Source organism: Ascaphus truei, chromosome 7, assembly GCF_040206685.1.
Source record: "Ascaphus truei isolate aAscTru1 chromosome 7, aAscTru1.hap1, whole genome shotgun sequence".
NCBI classification, from domain to species: Eukaryota; Metazoa; Chordata; class Amphibia; order Anura; family Ascaphidae; genus Ascaphus; species Ascaphus truei.
The window spans coordinates 74,056,226-74,082,032 of NC_134489.1; the positions used below are offsets into that span (position 1 = coordinate 74,056,226).

The 25,807-nt window shown below is 43.1% G+C and overlaps 1 protein-coding gene across 2 annotated transcripts; it reads right to left on the bottom strand.

Moving 5' to 3' along the window:
• Positions 1-3,903: 3,903 nt before the first annotated feature.
• On the bottom strand, positions 3,904-19,558 carry CDCA7 (cell division cycle associated 7). 2 transcript variants are annotated; one of them, XM_075609045.1, is made up of 10 exons: positions 19,435-19,558; positions 13,596-13,721; positions 13,068-13,178; positions 11,715-11,966; positions 10,722-10,799; positions 10,111-10,302; positions 9,342-9,482; positions 8,717-8,866; positions 5,358-5,494; positions 3,904-5,266 (listed from the first exon to the last, which is right to left on the bottom strand). In XM_075609045.1, exons 1-10 carry the CDS (start codon positions 19,453-19,455, stop codon positions 5,236-5,238), a joined length of 1,239 nt encoding a protein of 412 aa, XP_075465160.1. In that variant the 5' UTR covers positions 19,456-19,558; the 3' UTR covers positions 3,904-5,235. The 2 variants fall into 2 exon arrangements, with proteins under 2 accessions (XP_075465160.1, XP_075465161.1); XM_075609046.1 differs by lacking the exon at positions 13,596-13,721 and having other exon boundaries at positions 19,435-19,555.
• Positions 19,559-25,807: the final 6,249 nt, after the last annotated feature.

The following is a 25,807-nucleotide window of genomic DNA, read 5'->3' on the forward strand; positions in this document are numbered from 1 at the left end:
AGAAGTGGGACAGAGACTGGAAGATGGAAAGCCTAAAAAGAGAGAGTGAAGTACAATTGTGCCATGTTACTCATTTTGCAAATGTTCGTGGGAAAGTTTGAATTTTTGGATGAAATTCGCTGTCGATCGCTTTCTTCATATATTTTTCCATTTTGAACATAAACCAACTTTCAATTACGTCTCCCGAACTATTAGAAAAATCCCCCCAAAAACCTGCCAAACTTGCTGCCCCAAATTACCACATATCATGAAAGGAACCAAAGAATTCCCAGTCTTAAGGGTAAAGGGTCACCTCTCTGTAATCTCATATTTGTTAATGAGTTCTCCTGAAACTCTTCTCCCATCTCTTGATTATACCATTAATACTAAGAGATTGTTGTGGACGTGATTTTCTTGCATTTTATTCTCTCTTCAGCCTTAAAACTTGTGTAGGGAAATTTCTTAAATGACAACTTTCAGTAAATGAAGGCTATAAATCAAGCTTTATTTCAACTGGTCCCTCCTAGAGTGTAAGCTCTCAGTACCAGGGCACTCATTTCCTTCTGTATCTGTTTGAGCTTGTTTGTCTTTATTTGGTTTGTAACGGTTTCTGTAATTTACATCTCTCTATCCCCACTGTACCGCGCTGCGGAAAAAAGGTTTGTGCTTTCCAAATACTAGTCACCAAATATAAACCTTTAACGTTTGTATCCTTAAAGCAAAAAAAATTTTTTTTAAACCCTCCATTTTTGAAACTCTCATTTTAGCTCTAGCGACCCACACCCTAGTTTTCCAAGAAATTAACTAGGTAAAGGTGTGCTAGTGCCGTCCTCTCCCGGGGAAATATGGCAGTTTAGATCACCTGCATCCCGCGGTCCAAAAGAAAGCTGCATCAGATGCCTATTGGCCTACGTGATGCACAAGATTTAAATACCAAGGAGTACTAGCAGCACCTCAGGAACCAGGAGGTTCCCACAGCTGAAATGAATGCAGTTCATCTCTGGGCATCCGATTCTCAGTCTGGCAAGCAAAACAGCAATCACAACTGCTGCTTGAATACATTTGTGTGAACAGGGAAGACCATAGCATTCCATGAGCAAGAGGTTGTCCAAGACTTCAACGTTTTTTTTTTTTTTTTTTTTTAATGACATTCCTTGTTTTTTTTTTTTAAAGTTTAAATTAAAAAAAACTTTATGGAAGTTTTATGCAGTGGAGTTAGATTTCATGAATTCTGCACAGGCCTGGTAGGGTTAAAAAAAAAAAATATATATATATATATATATATATATATATATATATATATACAGGCATACCCCGCATTAACGTACACAATGGGACCGGAGCATGTATGTAAAGCGAAAATGTACTTAAAGTGAAGCACTACCTTTTCCCACTTTTCGATGCATGTACTGTACTGCAATCGTTATATACGTGCATAACTGATGTAAATAACGCATTTGTTACAGGCTCTATAGTCTCCCCGCTTGCGCACAGCTTTGGTACAGGTAGGGAGCCGGTATTGCTGTTCAGGATGTGATGACAGGCGCATGCGTGAGCTGCCGTTTGCCTATTGGGCGATATGTACTTACTCGCGAGTGTACTTAAAGTGAGTGTACTTAAAGCGGGGTATGCTTGTAATCATAACTAAAATTGGGGAATCCGTGAGCAGAATATCAAGTTTCTTATTTGCTGGGGAAACCACTGGATCAGGAGGAATTTGCCATTGATTTTCTGGAATAAATAATTGGAAAGGTCACCAGCTGTATTATGGCCAGCGATTTAAAAACTTTTATCAAGTTGTTCAGTCTTGAGCTTACCCCACTTTTAAATACATTTATCAAGGTATTGTAGATCAGAACACTTTAGTCCTTTGTTGATTTAAAAAAAAAAAAAATTTAAGTTGTAGATAAGAGCACCCTAACGCCCAAACTGCTTTTTTTTTTTTTAATACCTTAACCAGAGGTTTCTAAGGTGAAACTATCTGGCGCTATTTGTTTCCGTTGGGAAATTTGTAGAAACAATTTAACCCCTCCCCTACTGGAGGGGCAAGAACACATTGCAAAACTATAGGGTTAGTGGAGTAGAATGAAATAAACTTGCCAGTCTTCACAGATTAATGTGCCGTGCCATGCATGCAGCTGTTTAAATAACTATATAAAAAAAAAAATGTAATTCCAGACATAAACAGACACCACTACGATTTAAACGCTGCAGGAACAACCATTATCTAAACAACTTGAATATTATATGCCTTTTATATATATATCATCCTGCAGCAAAACTAACCAGCTGTAAGTAGTTCGTTTCCATTTTAATTATGTAGTCTGAAAATAGATTATGAACAAAACCTTTAGAAAACTGTGCATTTAGCTTTTACTAAAGCTGCTCCTGGAAGCAAAGCTGTGTTTTTACCAGACATTGGTCATTAAAAAGTGAGACAAAGGAAATGTGGGGAAAATCTAGATAGATCTACAGCAAACTCTGTACAATAGAAAGATTAAGGAAGCAGCCATAACAATATGTTGATCTTACAATTATATTTTAAAAAAAAACAAACAAAAAAAAAAAACACCTGGAATAAGGCAAAAATGATTGGTAAATGTATTTTCTTCTTGCTCAGGCATCATTATTTAACTAAAAATCTACCCACAAGGGCAAATTAATTCCTTGGGTAGAGGCGTTTAAGACCAGCAGCAAAACCCAAGGCCGTTAATCCATCTGGGAATTATTGACCGGGCAATGCCCTGGTCTTGAGGTTATCCTTTATGGGCCAATTGTTTTATTACATTTCAATATATTTCCGATTCTTTCAACAGGTTGAGCCTTCTCCCCCCGCACAGTATCATCTCCTGTTCTTTTGTATGCAGAGTTCCTCCAATTTCTATGCACGGGTGCCCAGTTATGGTAGCAATCCCAGGTCGTGGAGCTACAGCTCCTCCCCTGCTAGTATCCCAACTGCACAAAACACTATCTCTACGGCCAACTCTTCTGGCAGCAACGGCCCCATACCAAGAGAGGATGACCCTGGGCGAGGTCAAGTCGTCACTCGGACAGGACTCTTGCTAAAGGCAAAGCTAGAGTGAATAATGAAATTCTGCTCCCTGATTGGTTTAAAATTCTGGGCATTAATCACTAAGAAATGCCTGGAATTTTAACTCACGAGGAGGATTTCATTAATCACTTTCTTTTTAGCCTATAATTACTATTTAGTAGTGGCATTCCATTCTTTCTGCCTACACGGTTTAGCCTTGTGCAGTAATTTGTACAGTGACAGCTTTATAAATGCATGGTCTTGTATGACCTTGTTGCACACATGATTAAACTACACCGAAACATATCTGGTAATTTGAACAGAAACTTTTTTTTTTAATTATTAAAATAGACTTTACAGGAACACATTTTAGATCTTAGCTCTATTTACAGGTTTGTTCATTCAAACGGCGCATCTTAAACATTTTTCATTAAAATGACAATGTTTTGAAATAAAAGGACAGCCTAAATGCTGTGTTAATATGCAAAAGTATATTTTCATCTTGATCAGCATGTCTTACAAGTTACCCCTTGGAGTATAAGAACAGTCATTAATTTGTAATGTTACAGCTGCTATTCTATTATTCAGAAAAACACAAGATAGAATGTAAGCATTTATCAAACTCAGATTCCCGCAAATAATTTGCAGCATTTTTTTTTTTTTTAAAGATTAGCTTCTTCATAAACTGTTCTAAATCATTTTTCTGCTTATAGCTACAGCAAACATTTCTTAAGCAAAATGCTATGAAGCTTTGCATGCATTTTTTTCTACCATGGCATCCACCCTGGCTAGACATGGGGATTCATTCAGAAACATACAAAGGGGCATATTTTACTACTAATAGCATTCACAGAACACAAAAGGTGAATGCAAAATAGGTTTTTTTCATTTAAAAAAAAAAAAAAAAATATGGAAATGGTTTCATTTTCACATTGCCCTCTTTTTCTTGTGTCTGTTTTGAGCTTTATATATGGGGTGTGATGAAATTATATATACATGTTACTCATTTCTGTTTAACTGTATAAACAGTTCTTTAGAGTGATAAAATTAAGAGAAAAACCTTCCAAAATAGACAACCAGCGGACTTGTGCAATTTAAACGTTTGTTTTGACATTACTGTTTAAGCAAGTAACCGTTCCACATACAAAGACCTGTATTTTAATTGCCTCGATGCAGCATATTGCAAAACACTGACGGCAAAGAAAGATCCTCCAAGATGTGTGTTAAAGGAACCAGAACAGAACTGCAAAATAGTAAAATAATAAACAATACAAATCTATAATAACATCCTTACAACCAGCATGAACAGTTAAAATAGCAAGGTTTTTTTTAGGTCATTCAACGTTTCAGCAAATGCAGCTTTGCTTGTGCACTAAAAAAGTCCTTGTCTTTACCATTGAATATAAAGAACTACAGCCAGCTTCTGAAGCATGACACCAGTCTCCTGTTAACAGCTTAAAAGTCAGAACCGAATAAAGGATTGAAGTGACAACTACTCAGGACATTAAAAAAGTTCATACTGTGTAAGAGGATCGTTTGAAATTCAATACATTCACTGAACGTGGCCAAATCTTTAGATTAAAAATGTGAAAGACCATTTTAACATCTTTGGCACCCAAGGTTAGCACGTATGTCTGTCAGAGGGGTTAAAATAAGGCGACATATCTTAAAAGCAGCAGTCGCCCCCGTAAAACAAAAAACGAAGACTAACTGGTCGATCACCCACAGTGAAAATATCTAGTGAGTACGACACTGGAATGCACACGCACACGCACCAGCTCTAGTGTATGTCCATTTAAATCTTAGCACGAAATGATCAATACCGTCGCCGGTAAATTTCTCGGGAATCATTTGTGTGCCGGAGCTGAAAATTGCATGGTTCAAATCAAGGGCCTACCTGATTCCTGTTCTGTAAGGTGGGGGAAACCCTGGCATTATTGCTATTTAAAACCCTTTGAGTGCCCTGGGACATAGTAACTACTGTGTGTATATTAACAAAAAAAAAGGCCATGAAATGTTTGCGTGCTATGCAAGTGATGGCGGACGTAAGGGTGATGACTCCTCCCCTTTTATTCTCAGTGACAGAGCGATCACAGCACTCTAGCCTCATGGCCCCTCCAGCACTCACAAGGGTTAATAAAAGTACAAACTATCTTTCAAGTACATTTCTAATGTCGAGGAAGGTTGTCACAATCTCAATGGATCCACCAGGTGCTTCAAAAGGCTCAATCTTCCATTTCAAGATCACGTCTCAAGCTGTGGAAAAAGAAAATAGAAAAGGTGTTAGTCGGAGTTTTAGCAGTGTGGCAACTTTCCAAAGTGACACAATGAAAGGCTGGCACAGTACCTTTTCAGATAGGCATGGGCATTATCAAAACCATGGTACTTGGCTAGATAAACAAGCACACCAGTGGCACATCTGCCATTGCGCTGTCTGCAGAAGCTACAATTGCAAATTCCACGGCATGGTGGACAATACCAGTCCTAAGGAAGAGAGAGAAAGTTAATAGAACATGTTCATCCAAAAGGGACTTTCACCATTATGGCAGCCTGGTGATATACATTATTATAGGGGTTCTCAACTCCAGTCCTCAAGCCTCCCCAACAGGTCAGATTGTAAGGATATCCCAGCTTCAACACAGATGGCTCAGTCAAGGGATACGTGCTAAAGCAGGGATATCCTGAAAACCTGACCTGTTGGGGGAGGCATGAGTACTGGTGTTGTGAACCCCTGCATTAGACACTCCTCCCTCCTGACCAAGAGAAAGCCGAATAAACAGTGCACCGTTCTAAAAATTACTACATTTAATGATAAATAAATTACATTTATTTTCTTACTTTTTCTAAATGTTAAAAAAATAATAATAAAAATAAAATCAGGACCGCAGATACATCCAGGATTATGTAAGTGCAATCTTGTTCTGAAAAAGGTTTTAAAGTGAAAGTTCGTAAGTATCTCACTCAGAATTGCAACGTGTTACAGGCTGTGCGGTTATACAGAGTAACCAATGCAGACATTTTCTTCAGATATTCTCAGAGAACGTCCCTCAGGAACAGGAGGTCTCCAAGCAGGCTGTATGTTCAACCTATGCATTTCACTCTATTGGAGCATCCTCATGGTTTAATTCTGTGTGTCTTTATTCTCTTTTGTCAAAGGAGACAAGAGAAGCGAGACACACACAGAATTAAACAGAGGAAGCTCCAATCGAGTGAAATGTGTAGGGTGAACATACAGCCTGCTTGGAGACCCCCTAGGTGTGTGGTGGACTACTTTGGAGGAGCCTGGGCCAGGATTTGGTTCTCCTTTCCCTGAATCTGGACACCTTCCCCTGTGGATGGCCACTGCAGGAGGATCATCGGGAAAAGAAGGAGTACTGCAGTCTTCCTCTACAGTCTGACCCTGGGTGGTCCCTATGTCTGTATTTACAGCACTTTTGTAAGTGTATTACTTTTACTTGGCATTACTTATAAAAACCTTCTACACCAGGCCTGCCCAACTCGTAATGTGAGAAGGGCCGAACTGCTTTAAGGAAAAAAAATTTGGGCCGCACGGGTTAAATCATCATCATCATCACCATCTCTCCTCCAGCACCTCTCATCATCATCATATCTCCCCCAGAACCCCTCACTATCAATCTTTACGATACTCCCCATCTATCTCTCATAACCCCATCTCCCCCTCACCCACACAATACCCCCCTCCACATCAAACACACAGTACCCCCCTCCACATCAAACACACAATACCCCCCTCCACATCAAACATACAATACCCCCCTCCACATCCCCCCAGCTCATTCCATGTCAGCATCCCCCCCATGTCTCTCTTCCCTCAATATGACACTCTCCCCCTCCCCTCAATATGACACTCTCTCCCCCTCCCCTCAATATGACACTCTCTCCCCCTCCCCTCAATATGACACTCTCTCCCCCTCCCCTCAATATGACACTCTCTCCCCCTCCCCTCAATATGACACTCTCTCCCCCTCCCCTCAATATGACACTCTCTCCCCCTCCCCTCAATATGACACTCTCTCCCCCTCCCCTCAATATGACACTCTCTCCCCCTCCCCTCAATATGACACTCTCTCCCCCTCCCCTCAATATGACACTCTTTCCCCCTCCCCTCAATATGACACTCTTTCCCCCTCCCCTCAATATGACACTCTTTCCCCCTCCCCTCAATATGACACTCTTTCCCCCTCCCCTCAATATGACACTCTTTCCCCTTCCCCTCAATATGACACTCTTTCCCCCTCCCCTCAATATGACACTCTTTCCCCCTCCCCTCAATATGACACTCTTTCCCCCTCCCCTCAATATGACACTCTTTCCCCCTCCCCTCAATATGACACTCTTTCCCCCTCCCCTCAATGACACTCTTTCCCCCTCCCCTCAATATGACACTCTTTCCCCCTCCCCTCAATATGACACTCTTTCCCCCTCCCCTCAATATGACACTCTTTCCCCCTCCCCACAATATGACACTCTCCCCCCCTGCAACTCACATCACACCCTCCCCCTGCAACTGACATCACTCTCTCTCCCCCCCTGCACCTCACATCAGTATCCGCCCCCTGCACCTCACATCAGTATCCCCCCCTGCACCTCACATCACTCTCTCCCCCCCCTGCACCTCACTTCCCCCCCTGCCCCCTCACATGTCAGCAGCCCACCCCCACATGTCAGCAGCCCCCCCCCCCCACATGTCAGCAGCCCACCCCCCCCTCACATGTCAGCAGCCCACCCCCCCCTCACATGTCAGCAGCCCAGCCCCCCCTCACATGTCAGCAGCCCACCCCCCCCTCACATGTCAGCAGCCCACCCCCACCTCACATGTCAGCAGCCCACCCCCCCCTCACATGTCAGCAGCCCACCCCCCCACCCCCCCGTTTTACACACACACACACACACACACACACACTATTGAAGGGGAAAAAAAACACATCCTCCTCATGCTGCTGCCCCCGCGCACCGCAAAACCCGGGGGCTGGGAGGGAATCGCCGCCATATAAATTTTTTTTTTTTTTTTAATTTATTTAATTAACTGGCGCCCGGCCAGTCTTCGCGGGCCGCACAGAGAGGCCAGACGGGCCGCATGCGGCCCGTATGTTGTGCAGGCCTGTTCTACACTATCACTGTGTCCTCTCTTCTTTGCGTATGGGAATTCTACCCATCCTGTTCCTGAGGGACGTCCTCTGAGAATAACTGAAAAAAAAACCTGAGAGTTGGTTACTCCAGCAATGCGCAAACTATTGGCACTGCACCCCCCCCCCCTGCTCCCCCCATTGCTCACGCCCCTTATCGAAAAATCTCACGCCCCTCCCATCCAGTTTGCGCACCCCCGGGTTACTCTATACAATCACACTGCCTGTAACACTCTTCGCAATTGTGAGTGAGATACTTACGAACTTTCACTTTAAAACCTTTAAAACAATATTGCACTATATGTTTTCTATTTTTCATTTACATAATCCTGGATGTATTTGCTTCTGTGTACCTGTCTGGACTTGATCGAGTCCATCTCTGGAGCTGCACTACTTCCAATCGTGAGATACATTTTTGCCTTTATCATTAGTGTGTTCACTGGGTTTAATATTGAAACGGTATGTGCGCTTCAACACCCCTTTGCCTCAAATTTTCTAAAATGTAGGCTACCACCCGTATGCATAGGTGTAAAGCGATAAATGAAGTAAAGAAACGTACTGGGTCTAATAATGCAGTCTTCACATCCTCCCCATAGCGGTTCCTTAAGCATGGGCCACAGAACTGCCCTCGCACCCCCATACATTCATGGTTACGGCAGTTGGTTTTAGTGTCTGTTGTCTTTTGACGGCATTGATGACAGGTCGATCCCTGGCAAAAGAAAGGGGGGGGGGGGGGGAGAAATGTACACAGATCAAACAGCATGTCTTGATTTTACACCTTCACGTGTTACCACATCTCCCTGAAGCCCAGCAGGGAAATTCTCATTTGCCACAAAGTCTTAAGAGGGATGTACCAAAAGCCAGTTTAAAAACATGCAGTGGTGCTTTGAGCAGTACTGTAAGAGAACTTCTCTTGCCTTTTCGAATGCTTCATTCAGTAGATAATATTTTGCGCTTCTAAGTGTCCTGAAACTTAAAATTAAGCTCTCCCCGGAGCCCATTGCCATCTAAAGGTTGCCATGGTAACCTCAGATGACACACACACACACACACACACACACACACACACACACACACACACACACACACACACACTTCTGAAGGAGATTACACCTTTAACATACCAAAAACCACGTTATATTTCCTCCCTTTTTACTTGATGGCTATTTTGTCGCATTACTTACAGTTGCTCTGTTGTAGACTTTCCCCCTGACATTGTAGCAGATGTTATCCAACTCTTGCTCTGTAATCTCTTCTACCGGTCGCACTACATGGGGCAGAGCCATTGAACTTGGGCGGCTCCTTCTCACCACATAAGCATCTTCCTGCAAGAGAAAATTCCCAACACTTGCTAACCAAGCTCACAGAGAAACAGCACCGCAGATATGGACCGCCCAACACACACCAGGTACGGGCCCCAAACACGCCAGAGGAAATAGGTTTCAGTCGAGAAGGAAACACAAGAAAATGGAATTTCGCAGGTGTCTGTATATTCGATACATTTTATATTCGACATTTTCCAACGTTTTAGGGGGTAGGGGGGAGAACAGTAATATCCTTTCATTAGATAATAGTATTAACCCATTTTGTGCTGATAGTACCAAGTCTTGATATACATGCTAGAGGCTTTCCCCCTGCTTTCTCATAGCTCAAAAAGGGGGTATTCAAGTGTCAAGCATGGTCAACTTGAAAAATCTTTCTGAAAAGAAAACATACACGTTTCCCAGCACATCGTTTCTATTTAAAACCATGCATGTGGTCTACGTTTGCAGGCTGCAGAACGCCATTCCGATAAAACATCTAAAAGGATTTGCCAAAAAAATGGTGACATTTAGCCTAATCTCAAAATTGCTACAAACTACTATTTTAGAGCCCGAGTTTTGGCAAATGGAACGCAAAAGTTTAAGGATTAGTAACTTTACATCTTGAATGATTATTTTTTTCTGAACGCACCTCCAGGTCCTCATCCATCGTCTTTCTTCTCCTCACTAAGTAGTAGCGGTCATCTTCCTCCTCCTCCTCTAGTGATGGGCTGGGTGGACCATCAATTAGAGACCGTGACCTGGTGTGAGGGCGAGAGTGTCTCTCAGGGTTCCTCCTAGCCGGTCTCCCAGACATGGGGCTCCTAGGAGTGCGGTTTACTTTCTGCAAGCAAAAAGGGGTTCAGACTGGGGAGGACGTTGCAGGCACCATGGAAAAGCAGCAAGTAAGAAATGTCAAGTATCCACGTTTCTAGAAGAAGTATTTCCCTAAATATTTGGAGAAACCGCAATGATATATTAACACATTTCTGGGAATATATATAGGATGGATACAGTCTTGAAAACTTTAGCGCAGCCACAATCACGAATGTCCACAAAGCTTTAATGTATTACGAGTAATAAAAAATAAAAAAACAAGTGACATTCTCTGTTTGTAGCCAACACAGGGTTTAAAGGAGAGAGATTGAACTCTCTTTATTACAGAAGCATGCAGTAAAATGATGTGCAACAAGCCCACAGCTGCACTCTGGTACGATCCAGTATGAAAGCAGACAAAAAGGTATTGATTAATTTGTGACTTACCGGAGTAGCAGCTGAGAATGAATTTCTATTAGACAGGAATCCAGGTATGTTTTTCAGCTCAGCCATGAGTTTTGCAAGCTAAATTAGAGGAAATGTGGCTGCTTAAAATGAGACGGTAGTCACAACAACAGATGTAACACATTAATAAACAAGACAAAATAAATATGTAGGTCGGTGTTGTCATAAAACAGCCGTCACCATGAAAAGTTTTGAATTTACCATATTTAAGAAAATACTTTAGCCACAGAACACAAGTGTTATTGTGTAACTAGAATACAGAATTATAGGTTGACAGTGTGCAAATAGTCACTATGTAAACATAAAATGGTACCCCTTAATCTTTTCCCATGTACTGTATTACTTTCTACAAAAGGTTTCCTAGCACCACCAATTTTACCTTAAGTTCCTACACTTTTCCCCTTTTAGGCCCAGAGCTACAATATGGTGCTAAACTTTAGCATGCTTTACTTCCATTCATATAAATGGGACGAAAAATGTGCTGAAGCTTAGCACCGTTTTGTGGATCAGGGCTGTAAGGCCGCGTCCATTGTTGGACGTGCTAGCTTCCGCGCTCCTCCTCGGCGTTGCGCCTGCAAAGCAAACTTGTTTGTATTGCGCAGTGCTGCTCTCCCTGTAGTGCACGCACACTATGCACTACTACTTTGACGTCCCAGTGTTTGTTTCGAATCCTACACTATGGACGTGGCCTAATACTTTCCCCAGAGCAGCAGACACCTTGCTTTACACTGTGTAATGCCCACAAACATGCAGCTAAATTAATTTACGGGCTTAAGCACATTTGCACACAATCGCCGTTTTCTTCAGCAGCGCCTGTGCCAACAAACCTACTTGTGCCAGTTCAGGAATTTAGCCGACTGTGTCAGACAGGTGACGGACTGCAAATAGATTCTTCTTCACATAAAGTAACTGTCAACTATTAAATTTTTAGGAATTTCTCTAAGGCTGAACCCACCCAGATACCGTGTTACTTACCATTTCTTTGTTTTCTTTAATGTTTAAAGCTCGTTTCTCTAAGAAGTTGGATCCGTTCTCGTCCTCTGAATCGTTGTCTAAATGTGCTGGTTTTGTGTGTTTCTGCGGATTATCTTTCTGTGGGTTTAACCTCTGGCTTCTTTTCGGTGGAAACTTTAGAGCTACTCTTAATGACATGGTTTTTTTTGTTCGACCCCTCAGTGGCATCTTCGTGTTCTCAGCTCTTTCTTGCTCAGAGCCTGACTCAATTTTCTAGAACAGAAACGTTTCACAAGTCAGAATATTTGTCTGTAGTTTCAAATATATAAAAATTGAATTCTCCTCCATGGGTCTACTGGTTCTGTCACTGAAAATAACACGGCTGCAGCAGTGCTCCGAAAACGGATGTTATATGGAATGTTCAATGTAAGGCCGCGCTTATAGTCCCGGAAACGCTGACGTCACACTGCAGTCGTGGAAAAAAAAAATCTAATTTAATTGACTTCCAGCGATCGCAACCAAGCCGTTGCGCCGTCCCTACTATAGGCACACGTGATGGATGCAATACATTTGTTTTGACGCGACGTCGCTGGGAATATAAGCGTGGCCTTACAATGAAGATGAACCATTGATCAGATTTAGAACATACAATATATGGCACGCTAATACAAAAGTGTTGTTGCCTTTTGCTTAAAATAGGTTAGGATCACTGGAAAAGTTTCCCGGTATTAACAGCACAGCATACAGTTGCTTTGGGCAATTGTTTCCCCCCCCCCCCCCCTCCTCCTCATTTTGCTTTGGTAATCAAGGCAAATCCATAAAAAAAAAAACCACAGATATAAAAGATCTCATTTCAAATGGGACTGCTTAAAGGCAATTAATTATATATAGGTTCAGCTTTAAGAGTTCTACAATTAAAGAGTAATAACAGCCACGTACTGCATGGTGAAATTGCCATAAAACAATCCAGGGTGTGTTTTTTTTTAATGGAACTGCTTCTAAGCATTTATTCCACTTTCCATGTACAGTAAAGAACCCCTCCTCTCCCCCCCCCCCCCCCCGTTATCCACAAAGAGAATTCCATCCCCCCTAATGTTTAATTTCCAGTCTGTTGCGCTTATCCCTGTACTAAAATCCCCTTGAATTGTAAAAACTATCTGTAAACAGTACACAGTTGGAATCATGTAAAGATAATGAGCAATCTCATAGCGCTTCCCACGCGGATTTCGCAGAGATTCCCCATCTCTCGTTATCTAATCCCTTTAGGTCAGGTTGTGTCTCAGTGCGAAGCTTTCCTCCCCTCCCCCCATAACCATTTTCCATGTCAGTTCAGCAGAGGATCACAACGTTCATGGCTAAAAACCTGCAACTCACTAGGACGTCTTGGATCTCGCACTCTGAAAACCCGCAGAATGATTCATTATCAGAATCCTCAGAAAATATTTTAGCCAGTTCTTCGCTGATGCCTTTTCGGAAACTATGCTTCTGAAAGAGAGAGGGGGGGGGAAGAGAGAGAGAAGTGGTTTTTTTTCCTTAAAAAGAAGCAATTTTCCACAAACTGCAGAGCGCAAATCACATTTACAAGTGTACTACTAGCGAATAGCTTTTGTTACCAAGAAAATGGCTCAGGTTTACAAATCATTTCAGAGCTGTTATAGCAATCATCAAGCATCTTAGGTTAGGTGACATTTCAAAGGGTAGAATAAGTAGATAATCTACTTCCAACAATTACTACCTAGAACCGCCAGCACAAAGTAAAATGAAATTACAGGAGCCGGTGTATATTCATAACCGCTGCATAGAAATGTTAGCAGAAGCATGCAGTTCTAATCAAGCACAACACATTTCTACCACTTCCAACATGGAAAAATTGAATTCTGTCTATGCTTTTACTGCACTTACTGTGTTTGCAAAATTATCAGAACCCAAACTGTCACAACCGTCATCTGAGGATGACGAGGTCTCCATGGGAATTAAATTCACGTTTCGGAATTTTTGGAAATTCTTCCCTTTTGAAACGTTTCCTTGCTGCAGAGCAATACATAAGAAATAAAAACTTTACTGTGGATGTGAAATAAGAAGGCACAAAACGAAATAAAAAATTGTGGAGACAAAAGCGACATGTACAATATGGTCATGATTTTGTGGTATAGTTGCAAAGATCTCCCGGCGCTGCAATCTGTATTTCCAATACAAAATAGTGTTTATTTTACTTATATTAAAACCCTTTCTCGCTATACACCTGCGCGACTCTTGCATTCTGCTCAATGATGTCTTCTCTCTCACCCCTCACCCCTCTAAAAGCCCTCTCCCACCTAAAATCCTCACTCACTGCCCCACACCTCTGGAACCTTCTCTTTCCACCGATCTTAAAGACACCTCTTTAAACGAAGCAAATGGGTAGCTCAGTTGGCGGAGATATAGATATACACAGAGCGTGGCACCTTGCAGACGCACTTACCAGAACACCCTCCTGTCTCCAAGTTCTCCCCACTTAGATTGTAAGCTCTTCAGGACAGGGACTCCTTTCCCTAATGTTACTTTTATGTCTGAAGCGCTTGTTCCCATTATGTGTTCTAATATTATGTCACGTGTATTACTGGTGAAGCGCTATGTACCCGGATGGTGCTATATAAGCAAAGATATACATAAATGTACAATAAACACTTGTATTCCAAATACAGATTGGAGTACCTGGAGATCTTTCCTACTATATCAATGTCACAGCTGGCTGCTTGACTCTGGACACATCCAGTAATCGCTAATTATTATTAAATAAGTTTTGCTGTGTATTACTTTATGATTTTATGGTATATACAGTACATCCATCTTCTCATGTTTTAAGTGTTCATCAATGAACATGGAGACAGACAGGATCTGAGCAATACAAATGTATATCATTTTGGGCCATGCGCACTATTTTATTTCAATTAAGGTCGAGGCTATAATAGGCGCGCGCCACGGAGCGCATGCCTGCCACAGAGGCCATTTGTGTCCCAGGGGGAGATGCGACTGTAACGGGCGAGCTTTTTCACCCTCATTGGCTGAACCGCTCACGACAAGGCCGCCACGCATCAAAATATTTTGCCGCGTAAATAATCGGCCGCGCCGTCGCTCTCGTGCACGTACGCTCTATGTCCGTCCTCATTGGAGGTATGACCTTTTGTTTGCGGCACGCGCTGTCGCTCTCACCGTCGCTGCAGCCTAAGCAGCAGTTTGCTTTGCCCCCATTTATTACCAAGATGGAAAGTAGGTGAGTGCTTGGAGCTAAACCATTTACTGACATTGTAAAAAAAGGCAAGAGGGGCTAAAACGGCAGAAGCTTAAAATACAAAAAAGGGCAACAAATATAATTGAATATACAACATATTTTCTGCTTTTAGGGTAGAACATTGAGGACAAAAACTGTTAACTAAATCAGGGTTTCGATGTAAAGCAGTTCTTTGTAAATTAAGTAGCAGATATTTTTTAGTGGTCCTATAAAAATGACAAATATTTAACCTAAAACAGAAGAAAACAAATGGATAATTTTCTTTTTCTGGGCCTTAAATGAGGGAAGCAGGGACAGTGTGTGTACTTAACTGTAGTAACCTTTACAGGTGTAAACTGAGCACACATTGTTATGTGAAACAGATGTGATATATAAATTTTTATTTCTTTATTTGGGCATTGCAAGACCATATAATTTTACGAACTTTGGAGAGATAGCTTCTCGGCATTTACAGAAAAAGTGGTTCAAGGGTCTTCATTCACATGATTTCTTTAAAAGCTGCAGTTCAAGCTGTCTTTTTTTTTCTTCATTCAATATGTGCATCAATACAATCTACACACTGACAAGTGATTAACTAAGTTGCTGATTGATCCGTTCTCTTGTAATCGATCGCTGAAGATTTGGCTTGGGGTTCACTAAATGCATATATTCTGTTGCACTGACAGCCAAAGTTCTGTGAGGAAGATCATGTGACCAGGCAGGCACTTGATTCAATTGGCTCACTACTAGAGGGCAGGGCTCAAAAAAGGGGGTGCTGTTTCATAAGGGGAAGGGGATGTGACTTTGTAAATGGTTGCTATAGGAACATAAATGCTTGTTACATTAGAAATATATATATATTTTCTCTTTAAAATTGTTGGGCTTTTTTTAAATTTAAATGCTACAAGTATTTTCTCAGTACAGAACTGTTTTTTTTGTTTTTTAAAGCTCACATGTAGGATATTGCTTGAATTGCAACTTTAATAAGGTCTTACTGAATACAAAAATACATGCTATTGAATGGTTAACGTCATTGGAAAGTCTAATGGGAGGTGTTCTGATCCACGGCACCAAACTGTAAACATATAGACCTTAACCATTAGCATGGCAATACTCAGCGTTTTTCAAACAGGGGTTTCTAGAAAACATTGGGTTCCCCATTCATCTCTAAAGGGTTCTCTGCAATTTCCAGGTAATTTGAAAATTGTACCAAATACAGAAGAATTTACAATGCATCTAAATCTCAGACACGCTATTAGAGGGTTGGGGTTCCGTACCATGCATCTGATCTCAGACGCGCTGTTACAGTAGGGTGACCATTTTCTGCATTTAAAAACAGGGACAAATGTCACGCCACACCGATTGCACGTGCAGCAGACAAGAGCAAATTGTGCATGCTCAGTCGGCAAGAGCCAAATCGCGCCGGATCAGCTCTTGCCGGCAGCGCATGCGCGATCGGCGCAAAGAGAGAGGAAAAAAAAGACCGTTTGGGACACAAGCCCAAAAACCGGGACACATCTGGTCACCCTATATTAGAGGGTTGCGGTACACCACAATGTCACAATATAATAATTATAGGGTTCCTTAACCACACACCAAAAAAAAAAAAAAAAAACACAACAAAAAAACACTGCCCTAAATTTATTTTTTAAAAATGCAGATGACAACCTTATTGTTTTATGCCATATTGTTTCCTATGAAATAGTAAAGCTTTCTTAATAGTTCAAAAATATTTTCTTGTTCATTTTGCTACTATAAACTCAAGTGCAGTGATTGCATTTTACTTGTAAGGTTTAGCATCTTTTTTGGAACCACTCTAGTTTAATGTAACTATATTTAGATCCATTCGTAATGACAATTAGATTGCAATGACCACAACTACTGAAACGTGCAGGGGTGTTTTTTTCATTTTTTTCATTGGTTTGTATTTAATCGTTGAAGTAATAAAGCTTAAAATGTACGCATGATAGATATAGATCTATATCTATAAATTGTACATACATATAGAAGGGGTTACCGCAAATAACATTAACAAGTGTACACAGAAAACTGGGGTCACATTTTAGATTCACGCCTGTGAATCGCCACGCCAGCTCTATCCTGGATCTCATCCTACCTCTCCCATCGTACTTTTAGTGTCTCTTCTGCTAACACCTCCTCCTCCTCTATTGATCTCTCTGTGGGGGTACCCCAGGGCTCTGTCCTGGGACCTCTTCTCTTTTCTCTGTACACACTCTCTCTAGGTGACCTAATAACATCTTTTGGGTTTAATTATCACCTCTATGCCGACGACACACAAATATACTTTTCAACACCTGCTGTACAAACCAAAGTTTCTGAATGTCTCTCTGCTATATCATCCTGGATGGCCCTCCGACGCCTTAAACTCAACATGGCTAAAACAGAGCTCCTCATACTTCCTCCCAAACCTGGCCCTACTACCTCCTTCCACATTACTGTTGGAACTACAATCATTCACCCAGTAGCCCAAGCACGCTGCCTAGGGGTCACGTTCGACTCCTCTCTCACATTCGCCCCTCACATTCAAAACATTTCTAAAACTTGTCGCTTTTTCCTCCGCAAAATAACTAAGATACGCCCTTTCCTCTGTTATTTGACTGCTAAAACTCTGACTCAGGCCCTCATTCTCTCCCGTCTTGATTACTGTAACCTCCTGCTGTCCGGCCTTCCTGCCTCTCACCTGTCTCCCCTACACTCTATCCTAAATGCTGCTGCCAGAATCACTCTACTCTTTCCTAGATCTGTCTCAGCATCTCCCCTCCTGAAATCCCTCTCCTGGCTTCCGATCAAATCCCGCATCTCACACTCCATTCTTCTCCTCACTTTTAAAGCTTTACACTCTTCTGCCCCTCCTTACATCTAAGCCCTAATTTCTCGTTATGCACCATCCAGACTCTTGCGTTCTTCTCAAGGATGTCTTCTTTCTACCCCCTTTGTATCTAAAGCCCTCTCCCGCCTTAAACCTTTTTCACTGACTGCCCCACACCTCTGGAATGCCCTTCCCCTCAGTACCCGACTAGCACCCTCTCTATCCACCTTTAAGACCCACTTGCTTAAAGAAGCATACGAATAGCACTGTGGATATTCTGAACACATGATACATAAAGCTTGGCCCCCTGCAGACGCACTTACCAGAACTCCCTCCTACTGTCTCTGTACGTTCTCCCTACCTACCAATTAGACTGTAAGCTCCTCAGGGCAGGGACTCCTCTTCCGAAATGTTACTTTTATGTCTAAAGCACTTATTCCCATGATCTGTTATTTATTTGATTACCACATGTATTACTACTGTGAAGCGCTATGTACACTAATGGCGCTATATAAATAAAGACATACAATACAATAAAAGTACCATTACTTCAAAACAGATAGCACACGTGTTCAATATTTCAAAAACGTGTATAATGACACAAATGAAGTTTTTTTTTTAATTCAAAAACATGCAGATTTTGTTGCTGCTGTTCAGTTATCGTTTACAAGTTTTGTATTCTTCGTTTCATACAACTTTGTATACACAATGAGGAACCATTGTGCGCTCTGCTTGCGAGTAAAGACCATGCCTGAGGTGATGCCAGACAGTGGTACTTGTGTAGAGTGAGTTGTGGTAGCACCGAATGACGCTTTCGCGGGCTTTGATGCATCACGTGACTGCAGCCCTTTAACCCCCCCCCCCCTTAGTACATGAGCTCCACGTGGTTACAATGCAATAACTCCATGAGCACATTTCTTTTGTATTCACATTATTAAATAACCCACATGTTGCATTCTTACTAAGGCAACTGTTCCACAAGGAGAGCAATGTCTTATTATGGCACTGGCACAAAAAAAGCACAAGTATATTCGAGTTTTAATAGGGAGTGAAACGGTCCCTTAGCAAGAAGAGGGATCCCTTGTAGTTATGATTGGGAAAAACATGCTGCAAAACAAGTGATCTCTAAAGATGCCATTCTGGTCCAAATAACTCAGCGGTAAGCCCCCTTATTGCAAAGGGGGCGCTTCTCTGGCAGCGAAAGGGTCAAACCGTGCAGAGCTGCTACGGTATGGATACGGTAACAATAACAAAAACTGGGACCAACAGGTCGAGGGAGGCGTTATCCTCCAGATTATCACTGCTTCCAATGTCAGGCGTGCATAAATGTATTAAAGGGTGCAGGAAGGAGGGGGGGGGGGTAAAATAATGGTGTAATTCACACACTATGTGCTATATCAAATTCCCAATAGTAGAATACGAGGTGGAGGGGTAAACAATGGTGTCATCCAAATGTGCTATATCAAATTCCCAATAGTAGAATACGAGGTGCAGGGGTAAACAATGGTGTCATCCAAATGTGCTATATCAAATTCCCAATAGAGGTGAGCACAGCTGTGAGCTTCAGCCAATGGGACCCGGGGGCAGGTGAAAGTTCCTAGTTATTGCAGCATTTCGCGAAACCCCGAGTCACTTGTAAGTTTCGGACTTCACGCACTAACCTGCAGCTTGAAGCGGGCCATGGCTGGAATGCGGGATAATAGTGTGTATGTGTATATAAATAACCGAGATAACCGCGCTACTCCAACACTCTCTGCAGCGCTGACTCCTCCGCGCCAAAACTCAGACCCAGGGGGCGTGGTCACAGCGGGAGCCCCTCCCCCGCCAGGTCCTGCAAGATGTGCGGCAAACTCTCCACCGTCCCCAAACTGTACAAGTAGAAACTACCACCTCGCCACGAAGCTACTACACATGGCTAAAGTCCAGTTTTGAGATGTAGCCCTCTTTTATTTTAAAGGGGGGTCAGAAACGTTTTCGGCACCGGCTTAGTTTATACAGCAGACGTGTCCTTCAGTGTTGGCGCCAATTTCGACCACGTCTTTTGGAGTAAAGCCTGCAGGGGAGGTGATGAGGGAACCGGTGGGTGCTTCCTCCTCTCCAGGGCAGGAATGTTACAACCTGTGCCTGGGCAAGCAGTAAACCGCATCAACATAAGTTCCAATGCAATTGCTTGGGTGGAGGGTTAGTGTTAGTGTTGGACAAAAACACACAGAAAAGCTGGTACAATTGCACACAGCTTGTTAATGTAGCAGAAAGTAGCTCCATACATCAAGGGGGACAGGGACTACTTATTGTACGTTATTATTTAATTCTATACTGTGCACGAAGTTTATTATTCCCAATCCCACCCATTAAAAGCAGCAACCTCCCTCTGAAGTTTGTGCGTTTAACTCCATGTTAGCAGACCCTCCAACTTTTGGCCCATAACAATAGTTGCACTATTTATTTAAAAAAAAAAAACATGTTTTACCAGGAAGTAATACATTGAGAGTTACCTCTCGTTTTCACGTAAGTCCTGGGCACAGTTATAAAAAATACATGGTTACTTTGATTGCTAGAGTATGTTATTGTGGAATATATCAAGGAGGCACAATTACACGTACACTTTGCTATATGCAAAGATATAAAATGTGTATATATACACAACGAATTGTGGTATTAAATCTCCCCAACCAAGCTGAACATTAGCAGATAAGCCACCAATCTCCCAGCTGCTTTAATAAGATTACATTGCAGCCACTGGCACAAATAGGTACAACATGCACAGTTGAATTTAATAGGTACAGGACTTAAAAAAACAGGTGAACTGCTAAATAGGTACAGTTGGAGGGTATGTGTTATTTCTACCCCGCCCCAAGCATGTCTTGCTCTAGTGTTAAAAATCATCGTACAGTATTAATATCTTGCATCTGAGGTTACCATTGTATGTATGTCTGTCATTATTTATATAGTGCTATTAATGTACATAGCGCTTCACAGCAGTAATATACGTGACTCATAAATAATATACATAACATATAAAGGGCAGAAGTGCTTCAGACATAAGTAATATTTAGGAAAAGGAGTTCCTGCTCCCAAAAGCATACAATCTAATTGGTAACCTTTAGACTGCTCTGGGGAAAGCTTCATTTTAACCTCCCGGACACTTAATATTGGGTGTTACAGGTTGCCATACCTTTTAGTTGATTAACATACTTGTTACTCTAGCGCATTCTGCTCGCTGCACCTATTTGAGTCTTTTCTTTAATTTTCTCAAATCAACAGGAAGTGTTATTTCTTTTGTTCTACACAGAATATATCTATATCCTTCTGGGCCCCTCTGCATCGCTCCATGACCTGCCAAGCAGCGTTTTTGAGCTTCACATTGGAAGTGTAAGGCCGCGCTTATGGTGATGCGTCCGATGACGTCACCTGTCGCCATTTGCAAAAGTTGTACTTGGGTTTTGGGCGACGTCGCTGGCTGCAAGGCCATAAAAAGGGGAGGGCAAAGGCACGGAGAATCTCACGATTGGCTGCAAGGGGAGACCGTCGCTGAAAAAATCAAATATCAGTGACTACCAGATTTCTGGTAGCACTGTCGCTCTGTCGCCGTCGCGTGCGCTTACGGCGACAATGCATTTGTTTTGCCGCGACTGTGCCGTCGCCGGCACTATAGCGCAGCCTAAGGCGCGAGAACAGTGACAGTGAATGAGTCAGCCGGTAGTCTAGTATAGGGGTGTGCAAACTGGGGGCGCTAGATTTTTCCGGGGGAGGGGGACGCGATGGTTACAGAGCAGGGGGGGGGACACAGCATGCAGGGGGACTCAAGGGGAAAAGTTTGCACACCCCATATCCAGTACAGTGGTACGCAAAAACGGGGGCGTGAGATTTTCTGTGGGGGAGGGGGGGTGCAGCAGTTACAGAGGCCCTGCACTCTTCCCCAAAGCATTTAAATTAAATGTCGGGGAGCGCACGCAAAGCCTCTGTAACTTCGCTTTCCTGGTCTCCGGCGGCTTCCAGCGACACGTCGCCATGGTAACGTGGCGTCAAATCACATCAGACTATGCCGGACACCAGGTAAGGCCGTGCTTATAGTGCCGGTGACGCAACGTCGCCAGAAAACAAATGCATTGCCGCTTACGCTTATAGTAAGCGTGACGGCGACAATGCGACGGAGCGAAAACTGGTAGCCGGCAAAATTAGATTTTTCAAGGGCTGTCGCCTCATGTGACAGCCCTGGAACCAATCAAATGTCAGGAAACCCACGCCGTCGCCGCCCAGCGAAATATAACTTTTGCCCGTGGCGACGGGTGACGTCACCCGTCGACGGCACTATAGGTGTGGCCTTAGGGGGGGGCGTGAGCAGGCAGGGCGGGTGCAGACTGCAAAGTTTGCGCACTCCTGCTCCAGTACATTTGTCAGTAACTGAAGCACCGCCCCCATCTTTAAATGTCAATGTCCCACCCGGCCGCCACTCATGTGCATGTCGTGCAACGCCATCTTTTAAATATCCCGCGCTGGCTTTTTTTTTTCTGCTTCTCTGGAAATTCATTACAAATCGCATTTCTTAGGGGCCCCTGGATGGGAAGTGTTTATCAATCAAGTGTTTTCTGTACCCCTACCCCCACCCTGTCCTTATCAGAGAACTAATGAAGATAGGTGGGGGGGGGGGGGGGGCGCGCCTCTGGCTTTCCAAACCCTTGTTGAACACGTGGTGAATCAGACCCCTCCCAAATTTTAGCTGATAAACAAAAAAGGCATCAATCACTGCCATGAGTACACTTTGGTCCTATGAGGCAGATAACATTTGTGGTATGTGCATATACTGTGCCTGTGGCCTGAGCCTAAACATAGACTCCTTATCTGTGACTTTTTTGTTCCAAGCATTGTCTACATAAGAATGTGAGACTTAACAAAACATGCAGGTTTTAAAACAGGCCTGCACAACATACGGCCCGTCTGACCTCTCTGTGCGGCCCGCGATGAGTCCGGTCAGGCACCAATTTAATAAATAAATTTCACAAAAAAAAACGGCGGCGATTCCCCTGCTCAATCAACCCCCCCCCTGGCGACGGGGGGGGAGTCATAGCCAGCTGAGCTCTTCTGCGGCTGCTCCCCCCCCCCTGCTCCCAAAGTGGATATGTGCAGGGGGGTGAGGTGCAGGGGGGTGAGGTGAGGTGCATTGAGGTGAGGTGCAGTGAGGTGAGGTGCAGGGGGGGGGTCATTGGAGGTGCAGGGGGGGATTGGAGGTGCAGGGGAGGGTCATTGGAGGTGCAGGGAGTGGGTCATTGGAGGTGAAGGGGGAGGGTCATTGGAGGTGCAGGGGAGGGTCATTGGAGGTGCAGGGGAGGGTCATTGGAGGTGCAGGGGAGGGTCATTGGAGGTGCGGGGGAGGGTCATTGGAGGTGCGGGGGAGGGTCATTGGAGGTGCAAGGGGGGAGAATGATGTGAGGTGCGGGGGGGGAGAGTGATGTGAGGTGCAGGGGGGGAGAGTGATGTGAGGTGCAGGGGGGGAGAGTGATGTGAGGTGCATGGGGGGGAGAGTGATGTGAGGTGCAGGGGGGAGAAGGATGTGAGGTGCAGGGGGGGTGGGATGTGTGTGGTGTGCAGGGGGGTATTGTTTGTGATGTGGAGAGGGAGTATTATGTGTGTGGGTGAGGGGGAGAGATGGGGGTATGAGAGATAGATGGGGAGTATCGCAAAGGTTGATAGTGAGGGGTTCTGGGGGAGATATGAGGATGATGATGAGGGGTGCTGGAGGAGAGATGATGATGATTTTACCCGTGCGGCCCAAATTTTTTTTCCTTGGAGCAGTTCGGCCCTTCTCGCTTTACGAGTTGTGCAGGCCTGTTTTAAAAAGTGCAATTGCTGCCCCACTAATCTTTTCCAGACACCAATAGATTAACCCTTGCAGTGGGGAAGGGCTCACTTTTTTAGTGCTGTTTCAATATTTGTCAGGGCTCTTCCTGGTCAAATTCCCCTAATCTCAATGCAAGTTAATGAATGATTAAGGGGTAATTCTATATTATCTGACTTCAATGTGGATTTTCTGCAGCTTCAGACAATATAGGATATAAGGTACTTAGAGTTCTCTTCAAAATCTTTTACCAGTTCAGTATGGTTAAATGGCAGCAAACACTATCAATATTTAAGGTACAATGCAGTCCACAATGTCTCAGGTTTCAAAATGTTTCCTAATTTGTTCCTAATTATCTGAGCCAGGGGCCCCCCCAGTGTTTGACCATGCTATTTTTAACTCCAGGGACAGCAAAAACTTTTTGAACTTGCTGGTAAAATTAAAGACAAAATAAAGATGCCATCTAGGTAATACAATGGAAAGGCTGAAATTGCAGTTTTGTAGACCACTTCTGCAGAATCAGACATGTTTTTCTCAAAAACATATCTAATAACATGTATAAATAGCTTATTTTTTTTGCGTGTATAATTCGTTTTATTTTAAATTTTTGTTGTTTCAAGGTGCAATCCCTGGTAGTTTGCAAAAAAAAGTTTACTCTGCCTCAAGCCCTTTTATGGGGAGGGGGCATGGGGTGAGTGGTAGTGTGAGGGGGGGGGAATAGGTAAATGGGGATGAGAGCGAGGAGGTGTGTAACAGAAAGAGGGGGGCTCGCAAGGCAGCCGACACAGGGGACCCCAGAGAAAACTAATCCTAGGCCCCAGGAAAGGGCTCCGGTGGGTGGGGAGGTTAGGAGTTTAATCAGTGGTTGCTGCCTCCTCTCCAAGGCAGGAATGTTAAAGCTTGTAAGACAAAAAAACAACAGCGCAAACGCATAGTGAAGTAAGTTTAAATTATGTATTATTATGCAAAAGGTAAAATATCTGCGTACATCAGATAGAATTAAATAAGGCGTTGCATGATCTATGGCATAGATTACCCAGCGCCGCACGTCACCAGCAGTAGGGGAACGCGAACACACAGCATCCACAGGAACCGCTACACCGTCAGGATGGAGGCACAAGATCTGTAAGGTAGATCTTATTTGGCATCAGGATATGTCCCTCAGGCCTCTACCGATCTTCCGTTGGTTGCCCGTCGTAGAGAAGGCTCATTCCGGTACCAGAGCTGGAAAGATCACCATCCTGTTTACTGCAGTGTTCCTTTGCGGCGCCTTGCAACACTTTGCGACACGCTGTTGGCGGAAGCGGTTGCAATGCAATAGCCGCATCGCGGATGTATAGCAGTCAGTATACGTGTAAGACACGTATCAATTACAGGATATTCAAGATAGAGCTCAGAGATAACTAGGATGGAAATGAAATCAGTCATACACCATCTATCCAACGCGTTTCGTAGCATGCGCTACTTCTTCAGGGATAACAATTGATAGCCATAGATCATGCAACGCCTTATTTAATTCTATCTGATGTACACAGATATTTTACCTTTTGCATAATAATATATAATTTAAACTTGCTTCACTATTCGTTTGCGCTGTTGTTTTTTTGTCTTTCTGTTTTAGGGGTGTTGAGTCACTCTGTCCTTGTTACAGCAGCAGACGCCAATCCAATCAACTATAGGTTGTTGTCTTTAATTATAATCACATAGGTGTTTATTGGTTATATATTTATATCATATAGACATTAGAGATTAATATTAGGAGCGCACTTTAATATTTTTTTTTCATGTTAAAGCTTGTGCCTGAACAAGCAGTAAACTGTAAGCATCAAAATCAGTACTAATACTGGGCAATTGCTTGGGTTGAGGTTTAGTGTAATTGTGTTGGACAAAACACCAAGAAAAGCTGGGCAAAGTCCTGTTCGGCAGATTAGTATCTGTACAAAACAAATTCCAAAATAATTTCACAGTACTAAAAGGAATCCTGATTTGAAGATGTAAAAGTGGTGTTAGTCACCTAAATTTAACTTCCTAAACATTGCACCTTCATTGGCTCATTTTGATTATAGGAGGGACTCCGCCTCTGAGTAATATATACTAGCTCTTTCCTTGTGGTAGGGGCTAATACATTTAGGGATTCCCATCAAAGTTTTCCAAAGGGTCTTCAAGGGATTTAGCCCCCCAAATCTATATGGCAGATC